The following is a 23,162-nucleotide window of genomic DNA, read 5'->3' as shown; positions in this document are numbered from 1 at the left end:
CAAGTCAAATTTTGCTTAAAGTCCAAAGATGTTTTATAAAAGTAATTCAATTTTGATGTCTTGATTGACATTTATTTCATTCCAACGAGCGATTCTAGAATTCATATTGTTAAATCTACGACAAGTTGCTATGACAATATTATTTTTGTAAATGCTATAATATTAACTCTAGAATCTATAATAAATTATATAAAGAATAGTAAAATAAAAACAAAATAGAACTAAATAATATATATACCCAAACAAAACACAATTTCAAATCCAACTCAACTCAAAATTTGAATAAAATTTGAATAAGATTCATCACCTAATATACCAACGACCAGAAATAACATATTTATTTAAAATATCACAACTAAAAATAAATTCACCAATTTGTTGATTTTGATCATTTAAAAATAAACAACTTTTAATTCTTCTATTAATTCTATTTGTTTGTCTCTTGTCTATTAATTTTTTTCTTTCAATTAATTCTTGTGATGTTGGGAAATCAGATTTCATAAAACCAGGAGGTGATTCAAATTTATCAAAAATTTGCAGTAATTTATCTTCAATTTTCCAATTTTCATTTAAATTAAAAAAAGTTTTATATTTATTGAATTTTGTTGGATCTTTTATTTGATGTTTTTGTAAGAATTGTGAAAATTCCATTGGTTTGTAATTTAAATTTTTAATAAAATCTATAAAATCCCATGATATTTGTTTTATTGGATTCTGGATTAAATTTATTTTAAAATTTAAATCTGTTTGAAACTTTGAAGTATAATAATCTAGTAAATATTTTCTTTTTTGATTGATTGTTATTATATTTTCTGGAATTTTAATTTCTGGTGATGATGTTAATGAAATTGGTGGTGAATTTAATTCATTTGAATATTGTGTAGTTGGTGGAGGAGTTGAATATACACTCATTTCACCTTCTTGAGAATCTTCTATTATTTCATCTTCAAAATTGTTTGCATCTTCAATATTTTCTTCTATTTTTACTTCTTCAATTGATTGACTTGATTTTATTGGTGAAGTAGGTTCCACTAATGGAGGTGCTACAACTGGACAATCATAAAATGGATCTTCATCTTCTTTTAATTCAACACTTTTTTGACGCTTATATGATTTAACAAATAATTTTCCATTATCATCAAATTGTAATTTAATTGGACTTATTTTATGTTTTGAGCTAGTAGTAGGAGGTTTCATACTTTTAGTAGGACTTATAAATAGATTATCATCTTTTGTATATTTCATGATAGGTTTATTTTCATCATACTTAATTTTTATAGGTGATGAATTTATGTTTTCATTATTTTTTGTTGATTCATCTTCTGAATCACTATATTGAGTTGCAAGATCCAGAATATTTTCGATCATACTTTTACTTTTCCAATTTTCATGATTATTATTACTTTTTGGCTTTGCTTCATATACTGATTTAGATTTTAAATGATTTAATTTTGTAGGAGATGAAAACTCAATTCTAGTTCTATTTAATGAAGGTTGTGATGTTTTTTTCTCTTTCGATAGTGACGAAGTCTTTGAAGATAATGAATTTGATCTTTGACTATTATTTTCTTTATTTTCTTCATGATATGATGATGATGATTCTTCTTCAGTATCACTATATTGAGTAGGCATTAATCTAAAATTTTCAAACATTGATTTTGATTTTCTTGCTTTTGTTAGATCATCAGACTCGATAGATAATATTGAAGTTCTTGGTTCAATAACTGATTTTGTTTGTAATAGATTTTTAGTTGGAGATGAGGCTAAGGCACTTAATGCACTTACATTACTACTGTTCCTTGATTTCAAAGTTGGTTTCACGAATGGCTTATTATCTTTCAACTTTTTAATTTCTTCATCTTTAAATTTCAATTGTTCATCTTTTAATTTCAATTGATCATCTTTTGATTTTAATTGTAATTCTAATATTTTCAATCTATCATCTTTAGACTTTATTTTCAATTCTAAAACGCGTATATCTTCTTTTAACTGTTTATTTATGGATTGATCATTTTTTATAACATTTTTTAATTCTTCAAATTTTGAATCTTTTTGATTGAATAATTTGTAGATCTCATTGATTGGATTTTTCAATTCTGATTCAATTTGATCAAATTTATTATTATTCATAACCCATTTGTAAATAATATTAGTTTATTGATGTGTTATTGATGTTTGTATATTTTTGTTTGGTTGTAGAATTTCGTGAATAAACAGAAAAACAAAACATCAAAACTTTATATTGATGATTTGAAAATTAACAAATTCAAATTAACCAATCGCTATACAAACAGAATAAAAACATGTTTGGGCAAACCACAAATTCAAATCCATTTGGTGGATTGGGTTCAAGTAATACATCTACAGGTGGATTATTTGGTGGAAAATCTGCTACTTCAACCACAGGTGGTGGAGGATTATTTGGTGCTTCATCTACTTCACAACCACAACAAAATACAGGTACAAGTGGTGGATTATTTGGTAATTCATCTACTGGTAATACAACTGGTGGTGGATTATTTGGTGGTAGTCAACCAAATCAGCAACAACAACAATCAGGAGGACTATTTGGATCAAATAATAATGCATCTTCAACGACGGGAGGAGGATTATTTGGTGCACTGAATCAACAACAACAACAACAACCAGCTACTGCTGGAGGATTGTTTGGTGGGCTGAGTCAACAACAAGCAGCTACCGGTGGAGGGTTGTTTGGAGGCCAACAAAATCAACAACTGCAACAACCCGCTACAGGAGGACTCTTTGGTCAACAAAATCAACAACAGCAACAGCCATCTACTGGAGGCTTATTTGGTGGATCATCAAACACAACAAATAATACATCAGGAGGACTTTTTGGAAACAAACCAAGCACGACTACAGGAGGTGGATTATTTGGATCTAGCAGTAGCACAACTCAACCAAGTGGTGGATTATTTGGATCAAGTAATAATACAAATACAGGAGGTGGATTATTTGGAGGAAATACAAGTACATCAAATACTCAACAAAGTGGAGGTCTTTTTGGTAATAAAACTACGACGCAGCCTAGTGGAGGTTTATCTGGTGCCAAACCTGCAACAACGGGTGGATTATTTGGACAATCTCAACCACAAAATCAATTTCAACAACAGCAACAACAACAACAGCTGCAGCATCAACAACCACAATTGACAGCAATGACGAGAGTAGGTGATTTACCTGACAATATAAAGAGTGAATTACAACAACTAGACAAATATATCAGTACTCAAAATTTAATAGCAACTACGTTAAATTCAGATATGCAAAAACATAATGAATTAATAGAATCAATACCGAAAGATACTCAATATTTACAAAATAAATTATTATCAACAAAACAAGCTTTAAAATTTGATACAAATCAATTATTGGATTTAAAAAATAGAAATAATGAAATAACAGAAGATATAACAAATATAATGCAATTAATTATACAATTAAGTACACCAGGTACAAAATTATCAAGTTCAAATCAATTAAATGAATTTTTTATAAAAAAGATTAAAAAATATTATGAAACTGTTAATATTTATGAAGAAACTATAAATGAATTAGAAATTGTTTTAAATGGATTAGAAAAAAATTGTAATGAAGGTTTTGGAAATTTAGAAACTATTATAAAAGTATTGAGAAGTCAATATTCTTTATTTATGGATCTTTGTGAAACAATGGCTCAATTAAATGATGAAGTAAATAGGTTAATTAAGTAGACATCAAGACAGAAAAGAAATATTTGTATTATTATATTTTTCATTAATCATAAACTATTTCATAATCTTCATTAATTTTAGTGCTTACTTTGTTATAATTTTGTTCATTAATTTTTCTTAACATTAATTCTTCAAATCCATTTGATCTATCAATTCCATCCCAAAAAAACCCAGCTGGTATATTAAATCTATTTGGTAAATTAACACCTTTTGTATATATAAATTTAGATTTTGTCTTGTCCTCAATTTCAATTTTTTCATCAATAAATGCATTTGCAGGATCTTCAAAATTTGAATTTAATTTTGGTTTAAATTTGGTTGATTCTTGTTTTAGCTGATCTTCTTTCGATGTTCGTACCTCAGTTTTTGATTTTGAGTCTATTTCCTCTTGTTTTCTTTTGGTGTAGTTCTCTTCAGCTTCCTTGATATCAACGATTCTACCGGAGGAGTCACGATAGACAGTTTCCTGTTGAACGAGTGGTTTTTCAACTTTTGTTAATGAAGTAGATGATGACGTAGGTAGTGGTTTCAATTTTGTAATCGTGCCATTATCTATTCTTTTGAACCCCTTATTTTCTTTCAAATTTGTCACCGTCACTGGTTTAGATTCTTCATCTAATTCCTCCTCTGGTAGTATTTCATCTAAGTCTTCAGTTTTATGAGATAGTATTGGTGTGATTGATTCGGTTTTACTTATGGTGATATTTGACGTTATTTCAGGTACTTTTTTCTTCTTCTTTTTCACCTTTTTGGTTTCTGTTTGAGTGTTGTTCATATACTTCGCTAGGTAATCCGCTCGTGACATGTTCGTTGATGATATGTGACTGATAATTAGTTTTAATGAATATTTGGTTCTATTGGTACCTTATACTCGTAAAAAATTGACACAAAAAAAATGAAACATGTTGGATAAGTAAATCAACAGTAGAGTCTGTTCCATATACTTAGAAGAAAATTACTTACACTCTTACACCTCAACTTCAAGTCAATTTTCATACGGAACAAGATGCCACCAGCTCCTCCGAATATTCCTGGTTACTATTTTGACACAACAAGAGGAAGATACTTCAAAGTAACGAATGGTGCTATACCGACAAATGAATCCACAACAAATCCTACTTCTGACTTATCCAAATATCACAACAATTCAATTCAAGCTGAAAAAAGAACTCAAGAATTTGAAGAAGAAGAAGCCAAATTATTAAAAGCTGAAAATGATCGTAAAAGAATTCATTCACTGGAAATATATAAAGATCCAAAAATTAAAAATCCAATTAAAAAAAATTTTGAATTTAATGATGTAAATCAAAAATTTAAATTTGATTCTTTAAGTTTGTTGAATCTAAAAACTGGTAAAATCAATTATTTAAATTCATATTGGAATAGGGATGTTTTAAATCGAATCAAATTTATAGGAGTTAAAGAAATTGATCGTGATGATCATTATGCTTTACCAAGAGGTCATATAATTGGGTATGATAATGATGATTTTGTTATTGTAAAAATAAGACCAAATGAGTACTTTTGTGATCATGGGGATGATATTAATTGTTCATATTGTTGGAAAGCTTCTCCAGAAATTTTTAATTGTAAAGAAGAAAAACTTTATAAAGAAAATCAACCTTGGTTTTTTAACGGTGATTTTGAAGTAGAAGCTATGAAAAATTTATATGATTTTAAAATGACATTTGAAGGTGAAGAAATTGATTCTAGAGAATCCGGTTACATTAGTGATTTTAATCCTAAAGCTATACAAATTTTATCAGTCCTTAAAAGTGGATCTAATGACATGATTAACGTATTGAGATTTTGCCTTTTTAATAGGGAAAAGAAGAAGTTCACTGATTTGACATTTCAATTGGTGAAATTTTTGAAAAATAATCTTGATAAATTAAATAAACGTGGCTTTGGAGTAAAATCTGCATTAGGTCTTGGTAATGTTGAATTAATTGACATAGAATATAAAAATATCAAAGAAATTAATGAAATTTTGAAGGAAGAAGATATTTATTCAAATCGTAGAAGATCGGAATTGAATAAATTTTTATCATATTATGATGGTTTAAGACCAAATTTTGTATATGGATACACCGAAGATAATTTTGAACCTTCTGATTTGTTATTTTTAGATGGGAAAATAATTAATAATAAATTTTTTTTACTTTTCAGTGGTGGTGAAGTATTGATTTTTGATTTTAATCCAAATACTAAAAAATTTTCAAATTTTAAATTTTTAACAACTTCATTAAAATTACCAGATTATGGTACGAAATTAGAAGTTATAGGAACGAAATTATATATTACTACACGTTCTCAAGTTGTAATATTAGATTATTCAAGTTCTGAAATAAAATTGTTCAAAAATTTACATAATAGAAGAATATTTATTCTTTCTCATAATAAATGGTTATTAGTTAGAGATAAAGATATTGTTATGTATTTCCCAAATTGTAATATATTTAAGAGAATAATAGTTTATAATCATGGAAATGCTGTATATCAACAATTTGAAATTATAAATGATAAAAAAAGAAATAAAAAATATTTGATTTTTAATATGATAAGTAAAGCAAAAGAAAATGGAGTTGATTTTAAATTAGTTGATTTAAATACTGATGATGATGTTGATGATGCAAGGAATGAAAGAGATTATGAAAGTATTGAATTTAAAATTGAATTTCAATTTTTAAAATTTGGTTATCTTAAACAATATGCCTTAATTCAAATTGTTGATTTGGGAGAACAAGATGGGAAATTACATATTGGATTTCTTCATGAAAATTGTAAATCAAGAAACACAATTTTTGAATCATTTTTGTTTTGATGAATAGTTTGGTTTCGCTTTTTGAAGGTATGCCTATTGATATAGTGAGATCGAGATCTTATATCGGGATGTGAGATCTGAAGCTATCTACACACTTGTTTGTAAAATTTGATATGTTTCGATCATTAATTTTACAAATACTCGAACATTTCTTTTGCATAACAACAGTTGAAAGTTTTTGTTTACACAGCATTGATTGATAATGACTACATTAACACTCCCAAAGACATTGAATTTAATCCATGACAACTATCGGTATTCAACTAATACATTACCACCTGAATTGTCACCACAAATTTCATCTTTCAATCATGCTAATTCAACTGAATCAAAATTTCATACCATCAATTCAATTCAGCAGAAAAGAATTAGTTCCACGATAAATGGTTTAAGTGTTTTATCAAAAAGGGACAAGAAAACAAAATTCCATGATTATGGTACTGTAATTTTAGAAGTTATTAATGTTTATTTTATGCCTGATTCTCCACCATTAGATGCTCAATTAGATGAATTAGAACAAATGTGTAGAAATGAATGTTTTTCACTTGATCAAAATGATAAAAGAAAATTGAATTTAATTAAGCCTAGAAAAGATAAAGTTTTACCCAAAATTGAAGAATTAAATGAAGAACAATTATTTTCAATCGAAGAAGAAGATGAAGCTGCTGAAGAAGAAGATGATGAAGAAATGAAAAAGGGCAGTAGAAAAAGTTCAAGAACTAATTCTTTTATAGGTGGGTTGAATAAGAAGTATAATTCAATGTTCAACTTGAATTCAAATTTAAATTCAAAATTAGATTTAACTTTTGAAAAAAATTCAAAAATTTTAAATTATCAAGATTTTTACGAAGATGAAGATAATGACGGTTATGATGCAAATTATAAAAGTGATAAATTTGATAAAGAATTTGAAAATCAATTCTTATTACCAAACTTAAATTCAAAAAGTAAAAATCGTCAAAGAAAAGTTTCAAAATTTCATAAAATGAAATCATTTACTCAAAAATTAAGAAATGAAGATTCATTTCGCTCAAATAGATTTAGTGCAATTTTCCAAAATGCAAGTGATTATGATGAAAATGAAAATGAAATTGAAGAACAACAAGATTATAAATTAAATAATTCAAGTATTAAAAGTGATTCTGAATTAATTTCAAATAATAGTTATAAGCAAAGAAATGGTTTACAGAATCATAAAAGAAGAGTTAAAATTCAAGAACAACATAATGAATATATTTTACCAACTCCAACTTTAGTAAGTTTTAAAAGAAATTTTTCAAGAAAATTTCATTTTTTAAAACATTGATATGATGATTTGGTGCTAATAGTTTAATAAAATATCTCTTAAATTTTAGACTTATCAAGCTCTTTGGTTTTGGTACCTTTTTATATGTAATTTGTACATTACGTTTGTTGAATGTTCCAAATTGAATAGTAGACCTTTAAACACCATGGAGTAGAATACGACAAATTCAAGATAGTTATTGATATTGGTATTTTGCAACAATTTGTAAGTCACAAGTATCAAAATGTGACACAAATAGAACTGACAGTTCTATATTTTGAGACACTAAAAATTCTGAAATATGAATACTTAGTCTTACTCCAGATCATACCATCGTCAATACCAACTACTTATCATCATAAGATCATTACAAAAACCATGAGACTGACATATGTGAACAGACTAATACACAGTGTAACGCGTACCCAACTAGAAACAGCAAAAGTAAGTACTTTTTTTAAAACCATTTTCAATCGGATTAAGATGAAAACATTAATACTAACTTGTCATAATAGTTTGGTTTTTATTTATTAACGCCAATTTTAATAATGTATTATGTTGGATTAGATACTGATAAAAAATTTAATTTACCAGGATTTTGGCCAGATCCAAAAACTTTAAATCAAATTCCTAAAGAACCTCATGAAATTCAAGCTGAAGTTGCAAGAATTAAAAAAAATAGAATTGATAAAAGAAATAGATTGGAAGCTAAAGCTCGTGAATTGGGGTTATTGGAAGATGAAGATGAAGAGAAGAAGTAATGAAACTTGAGGTTTAAAAAATTAGATAATGAACTAAAGAAAGAATAAAGAATTAGAGTGATGTAAAAAAAATGAAGAAAATGACAGAGAGAAGAACTAGTGAAGAAGCTAGGTTTCAGAAGTAGGGTATAAGTACTTTGAAAAGTGCAGAAATGAATATGACGAACTTGTACATAGTTGTAGGGGAAAAGTTTAATGAAATATTAATGAAATTATTATTATTAATTAATAAATTACGATAATTAATCTCTATTTAATCTTGATTCAAAATTTCTTAAATTATAATTTAAATCATCTATAGTTGATTGTGATAAATTTATTTGATTTGTATTAGTATAATTCAAAATTTTAATTAATGATTGAATTATATCTATTTGATTATTTGATGAATGTTGTAGTTGATGTTGATGTAGCAGTGATTGATGTAGCGGCGGTTGCAGTGGTAGCAGTGGTTGTGGTTGTGGTTGATAAATTGAATAATTTTGATACTGTAATTGTTGATTACTTACTATTGCATGTCTTTTATTTTTAATTAAATTATTTTCTAAATTTTCTAATTTATGTTTCAATGAATTGGTGATGTTGGTGGTACATGTAGTGTTTGTGTTTGTTTCAAATGGGAAACTATTTATAATTTTATTTTCTAAATCATTATCTACATTTATTGAATCTCCATTTTCTGAATTTGATGCTAATGAGTTTTCAAAACTCAATATTTTGTTATTATTATTATTTTGATCATTATTTGAATCAGTTTCAATCATTGTCCAATTATTTTGATCATTATTACTACTATTAGGACTTCTATTTGAATTTTTATATTCTTTTGTAATCATTTCAACAAATCCTTCATCTTCTATATCATTATGACTTTCTTCATGTTCTTGTTCTTGTTCTTGTTCATATTCATGATCTTGTTCAATATCATCAATTTCAAAATCAGTATGAATTTCATCATTTATTGATTCTGATAAACAACTATCAATAATTTCTTCAATTGATGCATAACTTAAAGTAATTTTACCTCTTTCATTAACTAAACCAATTAATTCATCAATTTCCCAAGGAATAACAACATTTAAATAAGTCATTAAAGATTCTAATTGTTTAAAATTCTTGAGAGAATCATACTTAATTAAATTTTCATTTAATTTTTGAATTATATTATTTGAATATGATTTATTAATTTGACTTGGCCAAGTTTGATTTTCTTTTAATTTTAATAAATGAGTTTTTTTCCATGATTGATATATACATTCTTTTGAAACTTGATTCCATGCATTGTTTATCCATTCAATTACTTTAATTAATGGAATATGATAATTTTGTTCAGATAAAACTTCTAATGGTGGAGTTGAGGTGGTTGTGTTAAATTCATATTGATTTAATTTATTTCCCCTTGATATATAACGTTGTAAATTTATCATTTCTTCATATTGTTGTTTTCTATATAAAATTTTAAATTCTTCAATAATACCAAAATTCATTGGTAAATAATCAAATTTTATACCACTAAAATTTGTATTATAAGGATTTTTATGACAAGTTTCATTTTTCAAATAGACTAATTTTAGATGTTGAAAATTTAAATTTATAATTCTATGACTTGAACAATCATCTAATATAATTAAAATTTTTCTTTTTGAATTTAAATTATGTAATTTATGATCTAAAGTTAATAAATAATTTTGAAACATTTGTGAAGTTATCCATTTATTTTTATTTGATTTATAAAAAATGTTATAATATTCAGTTAATTTATTCATTAAATTATTATAAGAAATATTTTCAATTGATAAAGATTTTAAATTTATTATTGAAGATTTTGAAACATCAAATTTGTCATATTTTCCAACAATCATTGGTGATAATTTTTCTGAACCATCTATATTACAACCTAATAATAAAGTTAAAGAAATTTGATTTGATGAATGAGATTGTGGTAATCCTTTATCTAATGAACTTACATTAAAAATTTGATCTAATGGTAATTCATAAAATATTTGAAATTCATCTAATACAAATATATCTTGTGGGGAATAATTATTTTGAATAATTAAATCTTCAAGATATTGTTTTAATTCAATTTTTTCATCTAATTTCCATACTTTATTTAATTTATAATTTAAATTATTTTTTATGGCTTGTTCATCACCTGTTATATTAATATTTAATTTTTTCATAAAATGTGAACACCATTTTGCATTAAATACTCCATTTCCTGTTTTACCCAGTTGTGGTAATCTTGTCCATATAGCATGAGCAGTCAGTTGTATTATTGGAGTTGTTATAGGTATATTTTCCCATATAGCTTGAGTAACCCATTCAGTTAATATTTTTCTTAATAAAGGATTTGTTTGCTTTCTTCTACGAACTAATTTAAAATCTCCTTCTTTTGATGCAATTAAATCATTTTTTGAACTTAATATTCTTGAAATTGTTGTTTGTGATGGTGGCTTTTTAGAACCGTATTCTTTCATTGCCCAAACTGCTAGATCAGATTGTGTCATTTGAGGATTTGATTCTGCTTTTAAACAAATATCTATTTTTTGTTTTATTGTATATCCCATTGCTAAAGAATATTTGTGATTATTTCTGTATGATTGACATTTGGATTAGTATTTAGGAGTTGTGAATTTTCAATGTTATTCTGTACTATTGTGTGTATGGAACCAGATTTGAATGCACACACTGATACTATTTGATTACTATAGTAAATATGATTATTGGTGATAATTTTGATTCTATTATTCAAAATTGAATTGAATAAATTTATTTTTGTGTTATAAAATAGTTGATTCTGATTCATCTATGCGTTTAAAAGTCAATTGTTAATAATAAATTGATAATCATATTATAAAATCCAAATCATGGGACGGCTATTAGCGGAAGATGAGACGAAGACTTCTGAATTATTCATTCAATAACATTTGATCATTAAAGTATAAAAATAACATATTTTAAAGAACTTGGATGCTAATTTAAAGCGACTTCTTCTTATAAGTTTGATTTCTTGAGGAAATTGAATGTCTATAAATGACACACTTCAGACTAGTCATTAATGGAACCACTTTAATTAACTTTTCAGTGGAAGTATGTTAAACCTATCCAATTATATCAATTTAGAAATGATTATAATTGAAGAAAGGAAAAAAAGGTAAATTTTTGGCTGCAAAGTTGATTTTAGGACGTACCACCAAAATTGTATTTCTAGAATGTACAAAATCAACATTTATTTGCTATAGAATTTTTGTTTAAACCTGTAACAAACTTAGGTATTTTAAAACTGAAGTTGTTATAGTCACATATTTCGTAGAACATAAATGATGATTCGAAACTTCATCTTCACCTAAATTTGATGTGTTGGGGAATTTAATATTCAATACAAAAAACAATGCTATCTAATTATTAGTGGAAACACTTACTTGAATTTTAAGCTTCAACTGTTCAACCTATTCAGTGATATCAGTTCACAAAGTGTGTAATTTGAAGAAAGAAAGAAAAAGTGTTGTAAAAAATTAAATAAAATTTTTGGTTGCAAAATTGAATTAGAAATTTACAAGCAACAAATTTGTATAGTTTATTTGCCCAATAAGCAACATCAACATCTATCTAGTATATCTGTTCCAGTTAAACCTATAACAAATATAGCGTTTATTGACACAAACACATATGCGTAAATTGGTTATAGATAGTTAAAAACTCTGAATTATTTGAATCATCAAAATCTCAATAACAATGATACCTTAACATTTTTGTAAAATTCAAAACTTATAAAAAGGTGCTCCTGTAATTAACGTAAGAGATGGTAGAAGTATTTTAAATTGATTTCGTAGATTTAATTCATCAGGAATTTATCTTTCAATTGAAATAACTTATCGTCTTGTAAGTCCAGCACATAATTCATTCATCAATTTTTTTGAATTAAAAATACAATCTCAAAAGCTTCTCCAAAATAAATAATGAAGCATTGAAGAAAGTAATTACAAGTTCCAATGAATTTGACATAAAAGTTGACAAATTCCAAACAAATTTGAATCATAAATCATTTTTATCAACTTTTATGTCAAATTCATTGGAACTTGTAATTAATACTTTCTTCAATCCCTTAGATTATTAAATTTCTTTTTCAATAAATTCTTACCATTTAAAAATACTTTCATCATCCATCACTCACATTAATTGCAGGAGCATCTTTAATAAATTTTGAATTCATATTTTTCAGCCTCTTCATTCACCCTATCACTTGCAATTTTAAAAGCTGGAGGTTTTGCATTAGTTTGGTAAATCATTATGCTTCAGTTAACTCTTCATCTATGTCATTGATTTATCTATGTCCGAAGCATAATTATCTCACTAAATCCATGAGAAAGATGAAGAGTTGGCTGAATTTTTAAAGTAAGAATGATGATAATGAAGTAGAATTAATCAATCAATTAAACGCAACCAAATGTGATCAAAAAACTCCAAACAAAAAATAACCCCAATAATTAAAGGTAGTGTAAATTAGACTAATTACATACATTTACATTAAACGATTTCATTTTTAACAAGGATCATACCATTTATTAGTAAATTACATACATCGGAATATGTTTAAAGATATAACATAAGGTGATTGTATTAAACCATGGTAAACCTTTAGATTTCCACGGAATTTGGGACCAATGGTCATTTGAACAACTAATTTTATATGGTATCGTCAACTTTTAACTTATTCACTGTTCATGTTGATATAATATTACTCCACGTTGCAATTCCAATTTTACATTTTTGTACGTTGGTTTTCTTCGTATTAAAATTTAATTAGGGAAGATAAAAAAAAATAATGACCAACAATAAAATATAAATTTTCATGCCCACGCCGCCCTAAATTTTAATCATTAGAAGAAGATTGCTTCAGAATAGAATGAGGTTAAGAATCTAAATAACCACGTTTTGAATCAACTCTTGAGTTTACAAAAATAGCACATGGAGTGTACCACAAGTTTAACATATCTCTATCTCTCATTCAATTTTAGTAATTAGATTAATTGATAAGCGGAGTGACATTTGTACTACAAGATTTTAATTTTGTACCCACACATTTTTTTCAGTTACAAAATTTTGTTATCTTTCATAAGCCTAAAACAATATTAGACTATCATCATAGATTTTGATCTTTACGAATAGTTAAATTCAATTTGAAAAAGCTTTTTTGGAACTCCTCAACTCTAGTAGAGTAGATACCAACACTCAATACTATATGGAATCCATATGATACTGTAGAATACCTTATCAAACGTACTTAATTTTTTCAAAATTTTCAACAACACCACACTCTTTAATTTATACTTTAAGATTATTAAGATAATCTTTTAATCTTTTAATCTCTTGTATTTTCCCACCCTTAAAATTTTTCAATCTTTTTAAGTTTCAATAAAAAGAAATCTATTCTAATTTAATATTGTTGTACTGTTGTAGACTCTGTAGCAGTAGTAACTCTCTCTTACAACTTACACTCAATTACTCAATATTTTAACGCTATAATTGTTACTGTATTATTTATTATTAATGTATGGAAGAGCAAAATAAAAATACTATACAGTGAATATATATCAATAAAATAAAATATCATACTAATACTACTACTACTATATACAAACAAACTGCTATCAACATTATTAATACTATTCCTACTACGACTACTATCCATAAATCAACTAAAGGACTAAAACAAACAAACCTACCACCATTTATCATAGGGGATATTTAATCTATCTGCTTAGATATTTTCCAATTCCAATAATATCTTAATATCCTAATAATATGTCCTTATTAACAAATAGGAAAAGACCAAGGGGTTATAGTGAAAATTTTGTTAATCTGGATCAAAATGTTATGAATGTAACTTATCAACAACAATTACAACATCAACATAATCATCATCAACAATTACAACAACAACATCAACAAGTTCAACAACAAGTACAACAACAATTACAACAACAACAACAGCATCAACAACTGAATCCGCAACAATTGCAGTATCAACAACAGCCACAACAATTTAATCATGTTCTTAATCAACCTCAGCTGCTACAACAACAACAACAACAACTAAATTATAATTCATTCAATAATAATTCTAATCAATTTACAAATCAATATGATACAACAATAAATGATTCCTCAAGTTTATCATCCTCATTTTATGAAACAAATTTAAATAATAATTATTTACAACCAAAAAAATCAAAATTTAATAATCCATTTTTACTGGTTGAAGAAAATGATGCAATAATAGATGATAATGAAGATGATATAAATACATTTATATTAGATGATAATGAAGAAGAAGAAAATACTCATGAATCAAAGAATCTAGAGTTAGAAGAAGAAGATGATGATTATGATGAAGATGATATAATAATAATTGATGAAAAAAATATTATACCGAAAAGTAAACGAAATAATAGTGATTCAATATTAATAAATAGAGATGCTCAATTAGCTTATAATTTATTTAATGTCAATAATCAACAACAACAACCACAACTTCAACAAATACAGCTACCTTTAAATTCCCCACAACAACAATACTACCAAAATCAAGAAGAATTTGAAATTGATGGTGGTAACAAATTAACAACAAAAAAGCAAAGAACAAGTTCATTACCTCAATTACCTCAAGTTAAATGTTTTTATAATAAATTACCAAATAATTATATTTTACAAACTCCAAAATTAGGTAATATAAAAACAAATGTAATCCCATATCAATTAAATTTACCACCATGTGATGATGAAAATGGTCATTATATAATAAAATTAAATGATACTTTTGCAAATAGATTTATTATAATTAAATTATTAGGTCAAGGTACATTTGGAAAAGTTGTTCAATGTTATGATAAAGTAAATAGAGAAAATGTTGCAATAAAAATTATAAGAAATATTCAAAAATATAGAGATGCTGCAAAAATTGAACTAAGAATTTTATCAACCCTAAAGAAATTTGATAATCAAAATAAAAATCATTGTATTCATTTAAGAGAATGTTTTGATTATAGAGGTCATATATGTATTGTTACAGATTTATTAAAAATTTCATTATATGATTTCTTGGAAAATAATAAATTTATTTCATTTCCTGGTAGTCATATACAAGCTATTGCAAAACAATTAATTAGATCAGTTACTTTTTTACATGATTTAAATTTAATTCATACTGATTTAAAACCTGAAAATATTTTGTTACATGATGATTCATTTATAAAAAAGCAAATTCATAGTTCAACTATTACTTCAGCATATATGAAATTGGGAAATAACAATAATAGCAAAAAGGAACCAAAATATTCAAAAGTCTTGAAAAATCCATTAATTCAAATTATAGATTTTGGAAGTGCAGTTTTCAATGATGAATATCATTCATCAATAGTTTCAACAAGACATTATAGAGCACCAGAAATAGTATTAGGAACAGGCTGGTCCTATCCTTGTGATATGTGGTCAATTGGTTGTATATTAGTTGAATTAATTATTGGTGAACCCCTTTTCAAAACTCATGATAATTTAGAACATTTAGCAATGATTGAAAAAATTGCTGGATATAAAATTGATAAAGAAATGATTAAATTATCAAAATTAAAAGAAAATGAATGTGGTTTGGAATTTTTTACAAATGAATATATTGTTAAGAAGAAAAAGCATCATCATCATCGTGGTCATCATAAGAAGTATTTTTCTGGAAACGGTGGTAGAAATAAAAAAATGAGAAGAAGAAGATTATCAATAAATAAATCACCAACTAATAAATCTTCATTGTCTTCATCTACTACAACTTCAACTACAGCAACAAGAACTTCATCAACAACAACATCAGAAGATATTGAAGAAATTTTAGAAAATCATCATCATCATAATCATAATCAACAAATAAATCGTGGTCCTACTAATCATTTATATGAAGATTCAGAATATTCAGATGAATCAGATGAAGATGAGGAAGAAGATTTAGAAGATTCAGATGCTTCGGAAGAAGATGATGATAACTCAGACAACTCAGATGATGATGATGATGTAATATTCGATGACGCAAAAACATTAGAAAATTCATTAACTTTAAAATTCCCCACATCACAAACTCCAGAAAAATTTAAAATTTCAGTATCAGAATTATCAAGAATTGATTTATTTATATCAAAAAAGATAGGGTTATTTATAAATTTTAATTATTCATTAAATTATAATTTTGAAAGAAACAAGAACAAAATAGAATTTGGAAATTTTACATTTTGGTGGTTTTTTATTGATTTAATGAAAAAATTATTTATTATTAACCCTCGTGATAGAATAACTGCTTTAGATGCTTTAAATCATCCTTGGTTTAATTTGGGGATTAAAGATGAAGGAACTATTTGATTTGAAAAGAGAGAAGAATTTGAAGAGAATTTTTTGATGGAGTATGGCCTTAGTGGTATTATTTTATTTTAATTGTTTGGTTATGAAAAGAATAACTTTAATGTGTGTGTTTTTTGTTTCAGTTTATTTAATTTTACGTAATTAGTTTAATTTGGTTAAATTTCGTTATTTTTTTGGGTTTTTATATGATTAGTTTAGTTTAGTTATATTTTTTTTTAATATGAGACGTTTTCAATTCAGTGTTTTGATATGTTTAAGTTTGATTTTAAAAACTGTAGATATTTCTTTACATCTTCTTTCTTTGTTGTTGCTTCGGTGACTTTTAGTTGAATTTTGATGAGTTTTGGGGAATTTAAGCTCAACTCTCAGTATAATAATAGTTAGTGCTTATATAAATTGAAGACTATTGAGTAAGAATCGAGAAGCAGTTGAATTTTAAAGGTCGGAACAGTGAAGTTTTAAGATTTGATTAGTTTACGTCTAAATTCATTATTGACAATTCTATTGTTTATTTATATACAAGTATTTGAATGATCTCAAATTCAATTAATTATCAATTGGTAATTCAATAATGTAATTTACTAAGTTCCCTTGAACCCAAGTATCATACTGGAGAAATTAACCAAAGATTATCTATCAAACTAACTAACTAGCTTTTAATTTGCAAAAAATGGATAAAATTCATTATATTTTTTTAAATAATAACCAGTAGATAAACCACCTAAAAATAATAAAACCAAGGGAATAGGTTTTTGAAAACCAGTTGGGATAGATCTAGATAATCCAGCAATTAACAACAATGAACTTGTTCCCAAAGCAATTTCTAATCCATAATTTGAATTTTTTTTTAATAAATATCCTGAATATCCATATAATGTTGAAACTGTTAAACCTGCTATAATTGATGGTATTGAACCCTTTCTAATATAACCCATTATACCACCAATGGCACAAAGACCTGATAATGTAAATGCTGGATGCTCCATCTTGTATTTGTTGTGTATATAGTATGGTTTACTTGAATGTGTAGTTAGATTCAATGAATAAGGACTTTTGGTATTAATATTCTATGATCAGGAGATTGGAAAATTAAAAGCGAGAAATTTCGGATTATGAATAATGTAGAACAAAACACAATTTAAAAATTGAGGCAATCATAGAAAAGAAGATTAGATTGGAATTTCGGATAAGAAAATTCCAAGGTACTTATGTACTGTTGACATCAATATTTTGTTGTTCATTTCACAGAACAGAGTGGAACTTAGAATCAAGTATTCAACAAACTATTATCAATGAGTTTCAAAATTATCACCAGATTTTTACCAGCCTTTAATTCACATTTTTGTATAATAGAAAATCAGTCGAAGTTTGAAAATTCACGGAACTTTCTATTTCTTTAATATTTTAAACTCTACTCCTTGATCAAAGACAAATACCTACTGATTTGTTTTCCCTTACATTGCTTTTAATACTTAAGCTTGTTTTTTAATAATTATTATAACCCTAAAACTCCTTCCATTAAATTTCAATTTTCTTTTGTATCTAATTTGTGTGTAAAAAGGTTTGTAATTTATTTTCTTCGCCCCATTTTCTCATCATTTGATTAATTGGTTGAAAGATTAGAACGAGGCTTCGTATAAACTCCGGCTAAATTGGCTCAGCTTTTCTCGCTCAATCCCAATTTCACTTTTTCTTTTTTTTCTCGCTCATTCAACAAAATGTATGAATGAGCAACGTAATAATTAGATTACATCTTTAATGTTACGACATAGATACTGATCTGTGTATACCCCTAACTTAAAAAAGAGAGACTTGAATTATGGTTTTAATGGTTGGTAAAGTAGTTCGTCTCTTTATAAATATCAGTGGGAAAGATCAAATTTCTACTATACTCTATATATACAATATTTCTAAATTTTACACTTTAAAATATTCAAATCAAAACATGTTTTTTTTTTCAAAACTGGTATTCAGTAAAAAAAAAATTATAACACAATGATTGAGGTTTTACTTACTTCCCTCTAAATCTAGTTGAGAAAAAATTGATATTGAAAAGAAAGAAAATGTATTCAACAACAATATAAATAATTGACAACCAACTTAAACTTAACTACAATCAATCAATCAATCAAAGTTAACAACATTGTTTTAGTAGTGAATTTCAGACAAACATGAATATATCATCTATGCTATCTAATGATAGTAATAATATTATAGAACAAAATAGTAAAGATATTTACAACCAAAGTATAACGCCATCAACAAATATAAATCAAGAAAATATTGATAATGGTAATAATATATCATCAATACATCATCAACAACCATCATACAATAAACCAGTTATTAGAGATGATGATGTTGCCACCAATGCTGCTGGTGTTTCAACCACTCAATACCAAAATAACAATTTTACAACCATAAATGGAAATGGTTCATTACCAATACTATCCAAATCAAACTCCATAATTGGTGATATACTACCTTCATTTGAATATGACGCGTCTATTAACACTATTGATCCCATTTATCAATCAAATTTTGAAAATAATATAAATATAATTAATGAGTTAGATAAAATTCAAAATTTAAATCATAACCTCAAATTATTAAAATTTGATGAAATTAAATTAAATAATTATCTTATAAATACTCATCAATTTGCGGCAAATTATATAGATAGAGTTGTTGCAGAAGATATTTCTTCAAGAACAAATAAAATTAGTGATACTAACAAGAGTAAAGAATTAACTTTAATTGATCAATCAAAACCTTTACATCATAATAGTACAAGAGGTAAAGAATATAAATGGGGTTCAACAAGAGAAGTTCATAAAATTGAACATAAATCAAGAAGAAGAAAAATTGCAAGTACTAATCTGGAGAAATCAGCTTCACCTTCAATTGATAATGGATCTGCTACTTCTACCACTACAAAACATGTATTAATTAAACCAAAACCTTCAAGTTCATCAACAACTCCAACTGATTTAAATGTAAGACGGAGTTCCCGTCCAAAAGCTAAAAGAAAAACTTATGAAGAAGGAGAATATGATGAATTTGATGATTTTAATGAATTTTATGATGATGAAGATGATGAAGAAGAAGAAGATGATGAAACTAGTAAAGCTAGCAGTATAAAAGAACAACCAGATCTTAAAAAACAAAAATTAGAAGATGGTAAAGCTAAATCAATGTCATCAAAAGAATATAAAGCATTTATGAGACAATATGATACTACTTATGTTGCAATTTGGAAAGATATGTCAAGAAAAGATGGTCCAAAAGTTAGTAGATTAATTCAACAATCTACTCAAGCAAAATTAATTAATTTAAAAAAGACAAGTATATTAGCAGCAAGAGAAGCAAAAAGATGGCAATTAAAAAATACTAAAAATCAAAAAGATTTAGTAACAAAAGCAAGAAGAGCAATGAGAGAAATGTTTAATTTTTGGAAACGTAATGAAAGAATTGAAAGAGAAGCTAAAAAGAAACATGAAAAAGATTTAGTTGATAAAGCTAAAAAGGAAGAAGAAGAAAGAGAATCAAAACGTCAATCGAGAAAATTAAATTTCTTGATTACTCAAACAGAATTATATTCACATTTTATTGGTAAAAAAATTAAAACTGATGAAATTGAAGGTAGTGATTCAGATCCAAGAATTAGAGCTACCACCAATAATCATGATAAAACTCATCTTGATAAATTTGTTGGAGTTGAAGCTGCTAATCATGATATTTCTTCATTAGATTTTGATAATGATGACGAAGATGCATTACATAGAGCAGCTGCACAAAATGCTCAAAATGCTTTAGCTAATGCTCAAAATAAAGCAAGACAATTTGATGGAACTAATAATAATGAAAATGATGATGATCCTTTTAAAAATCCAGATACAAATGGTGAAGAAATGAATTTTCAAAATCCTACTTTATTAGGTGATATAAGTATTGAACAACCAAAAATGTTAAAATGTACATTAAAAGAATATCAAATAAAAGGTTTAAATTGGTTAGCTAATCTTTATGAACAAGGAATTAACGGTATATTAGCAGATGAAATGGGTTTAGGTAAAACTGTACAAAGTATTTCAGTATTATCATATTTAGCAGAAACTCATAATATTTGGGGTCCATTTTTAGTTGTTACTCCAGCATCAACATTACATAATTGGCAACAAGAAATTTCTAAATTTGTACCAAATTTTAAAGTTTTACCATATTGGGGTCATGCAAAAGATCGTAAAGTTTTACGTAAATTTTGGGATAGAAAATCTTTAAGATATGATAAAGATGCTCCATTCCATGTATTAGTAACTTCATATCAATTAATTGTTTCAGATATTGCTTATTTTCAAAAAATGAAATGGCAATATATGATATTAGATGAAGCTCAAGCTATAAAATCTTCACAATCATCAAGATGGAAATCTCTTTTATCATTAAGTTGTCGTAATAGATTATTATTAACTGGTACTCCTATACAAAATTCAATGCAAGAATTATGGGCTTTATTACATTTTATAATGCCAACATTATTTGATTCTCATGATGAATTTAGTGATTGGTTTTCCAAGGATATTGAAAGTCATGCTCAATCAAATACAGGATTAGATGAACAACAATTAAGAAGATTACATATGATTTTAAAACCTTTTATGTTAAGAAGAATTAAAAAGAATGTTCAAAGTGAATTAGGTGATAAAGTTGAAATTGATTTATTTTGTGATTTAACAAATAGACAAAAAAAATATTATAAAATGTTAAAATCTCAAATTTCAATAATGGATTTATTAGATGCTGCAAATTCAAATAGTTCTAGTAGTGGTGGTGATGATTCATCTACATCATTAGTTAATTTAGTTATGCAATTTAGAAAAGTTTGTAATCATCCAGATTTATTTGAAAGAGCAGATGTAAAATCACCTTTTGCATTTGGAAAATTTGCAGAAACTGGTTCATTTTTAAGAGAACAAAATGATTTAGAATTTAATTATTCAACTGAAAATTTAATTGAATTTAGTTTACCTAGGTTGATTTATGATGATTTGATGACACCAAATTATAACTTAAATAATAAACTGTCAATTTTAGAAAAATTTAGTATTTATAATCCTGAAAATATTGATTCAAATGAAAATAAATTAAGAATATTAGAATATGAACCATTAACAAGACAAAATTTAATAGAAAGAGCAATAAATGAAAAACAAATAAAAGATCCATTAAATATTGTTGAAACACCAAACTTGTCTGGTGAAGTACCTCAAAAAGTTTATGAAGAAATGTATTTAAATAGACAAGATCCAGCTTACACACCAATAGCATCAGCTCCACCAATAACAATAAATTGTTCATCAATAAATTTTCAAAATAATTTAAATCAAGAGTTATTTGATGACAAATTAAGATCATCATTATATCCAATGTCATTAAATAATGAATTAAAATATATGCAAAATCAAATCCCCTTTCAAAATTATCCAAAAACAAATTTATTACCACAACCAATATCAAAATTTAATAATCATTCACAAATTAGAATGCCATCAATGGAAAGATTTATAACAGAATCAGGAAAATTAGCAAAATTAGATGAATTATTAATTCAATTAAAACAAAATGATCATCGTGTCCTTATATATTTTCAAATGACTAAAATGATGGATTTAATGGAAGAATATCTTACATATAAACAACATAAATATATAAGATTAGATGGATCATCAAAATTAGATGATCGTAGAGATTTAGTTCACGATTGGCAAACAAAACCTGAAATTTTCATTTTCTTGCTTAGTACAAGAGCTGGTGGATTGGGTATAAATTTAACAGCAGCAGATACTGTTATATTTTATGATTCAGATTGGAATCCAACTATAGATTCTCAAGCAATGGATAGAGCTCATAGATTAGGACAAACTAAACAAGTTACTGTTTATAGATTATTAACAAGAAATACTATAGAAGAAAGAATGAGAGATAGAGCTAAACAAAAAGAACAAGTTCAACAAGTTGTTATGGAAGGTAAATCTATGATTTCTAATCAAGATAAAGATAAATCTGCGAATAGTAAAAAAGATGCTGCTATGTTGTTGTTAGGTAATGATGATTAAGAATTATATAATTAAATATATATAATGTAATATTAA

General features: G+C 26.1%; 9 protein-coding genes across 9 annotated transcripts; 5 read left to right on the top strand and 4 right to left on the bottom strand. All coding sequences in view use genetic code 12, as the record gives it.

Moving 5' to 3' along the window:
• Window positions 1-303: 303 nt before the first annotated feature.
• KGF55_003482 (ssDNA endodeoxyribonuclease) lies at window positions 304-2,130 on the bottom strand (the record flags this gene model as incomplete). Its single annotated transcript, XM_051758280.1, has 1 exon — window positions 304-2,130. The coding sequence occupies one exon, from the start codon at window positions 2,128-2,130 to the stop codon at window positions 304-306; it is 1,827 nt and encodes a 608-aa protein (XP_051613854.1).
• Window positions 2,131-2,303: 173 nt separating this feature from the next.
• NUP49 (FG-nucleoporin) lies at window positions 2,304-3,734 on the top strand (the record flags this gene model as incomplete). The annotated part of the gene is made up of 1 exon (XM_051758279.1): window positions 2,304-3,734. One exon carries the CDS (start codon window positions 2,304-2,306, stop codon window positions 3,732-3,734), a length of 1,431 nt encoding a protein of 476 aa, XP_051613853.1.
• Window positions 3,735-3,777: 43 nt separating this feature from the next.
• On the bottom strand, window positions 3,778-4,539 carry KGF55_003480 (uncharacterized protein; the record flags this gene model as incomplete). The annotated part of the gene is made up of 1 exon (XM_051758278.1): window positions 3,778-4,539. The coding sequence occupies one exon, from the start codon at window positions 4,537-4,539 to the stop codon at window positions 3,778-3,780; it is 762 nt and encodes a 253-aa protein (XP_051613852.1).
• A 201-nt stretch (window positions 4,540-4,740) lies between these two features.
• Window positions 4,741-6,558, top strand: KGF55_003479 (uncharacterized protein; the record flags this gene model as incomplete). Its single annotated transcript, XM_051758277.1, has 1 exon — window positions 4,741-6,558. One exon carries the CDS (start codon window positions 4,741-4,743, stop codon window positions 6,556-6,558), a length of 1,818 nt encoding a protein of 605 aa, XP_051613851.1.
• A 202-nt stretch (window positions 6,559-6,760) lies between these two features.
• Window positions 6,761-8,604, top strand: PET100 (Pet100p; the record flags this gene model as incomplete). The annotated part of the gene is made up of 2 exons (XM_051758276.1): window positions 6,761-7,813; window positions 8,359-8,604. The coding sequence occupies 2 exons, from the start codon at window positions 6,761-6,763 to the stop codon at window positions 8,602-8,604; spliced, it is 1,299 nt and encodes a 432-aa protein (XP_051613850.1).
• A 242-nt stretch (window positions 8,605-8,846) lies between these two features.
• On the bottom strand, window positions 8,847-11,114 carry PDC2 (Pdc2p; the record flags this gene model as incomplete). Its single annotated transcript, XM_051758275.1, has 1 exon — window positions 8,847-11,114. One exon carries the CDS (start codon window positions 11,112-11,114, stop codon window positions 8,847-8,849), a length of 2,268 nt encoding a protein of 755 aa, XP_051613849.1.
• Window positions 11,115-14,412: 3,298 nt separating this feature from the next.
• Window positions 14,413-17,010, top strand: KNS1 (serine/threonine protein kinase; the record flags this gene model as incomplete). Its single annotated transcript, XM_051758273.1, has 1 exon — window positions 14,413-17,010. One exon carries the CDS (start codon window positions 14,413-14,415, stop codon window positions 17,008-17,010), a length of 2,598 nt encoding a protein of 865 aa, XP_051613848.1.
• A 656-nt stretch (window positions 17,011-17,666) lies between these two features.
• KGF55_003475 (uncharacterized protein) lies at window positions 17,667-17,996 on the bottom strand (the record flags this gene model as incomplete). Its single annotated transcript, XM_051758272.1, has 1 exon — window positions 17,667-17,996. The coding sequence occupies one exon, from the start codon at window positions 17,994-17,996 to the stop codon at window positions 17,667-17,669; it is 330 nt and encodes a 109-aa protein (XP_051613847.1).
• A 1,185-nt stretch (window positions 17,997-19,181) lies between these two features.
• On the top strand, window positions 19,182-23,126 carry KGF55_003474 (chromatin-remodeling ATPase; the record flags this gene model as incomplete). The annotated part of the gene is made up of 1 exon (XM_051758271.1): window positions 19,182-23,126. One exon carries the CDS (start codon window positions 19,182-19,184, stop codon window positions 23,124-23,126), a length of 3,945 nt encoding a protein of 1,314 aa, XP_051613846.1.
• Window positions 23,127-23,162: the final 36 nt, after the last annotated feature.

The sequence above is a fragment of the Candida pseudojiufengensis genome (assembly GCF_024610245.1).
Source record: "Candida pseudojiufengensis strain CBS 10847 chromosome Unknown scaffold1, whole genome shotgun sequence".
Classification (NCBI taxonomy): domain Eukaryota; kingdom Fungi; phylum Ascomycota; class Pichiomycetes; order Serinales; family Debaryomycetaceae; genus Lodderomyces; species Lodderomyces pseudojiufengensis.
This window is presented reverse-complemented; position numbering and strand designations above follow the sequence as displayed.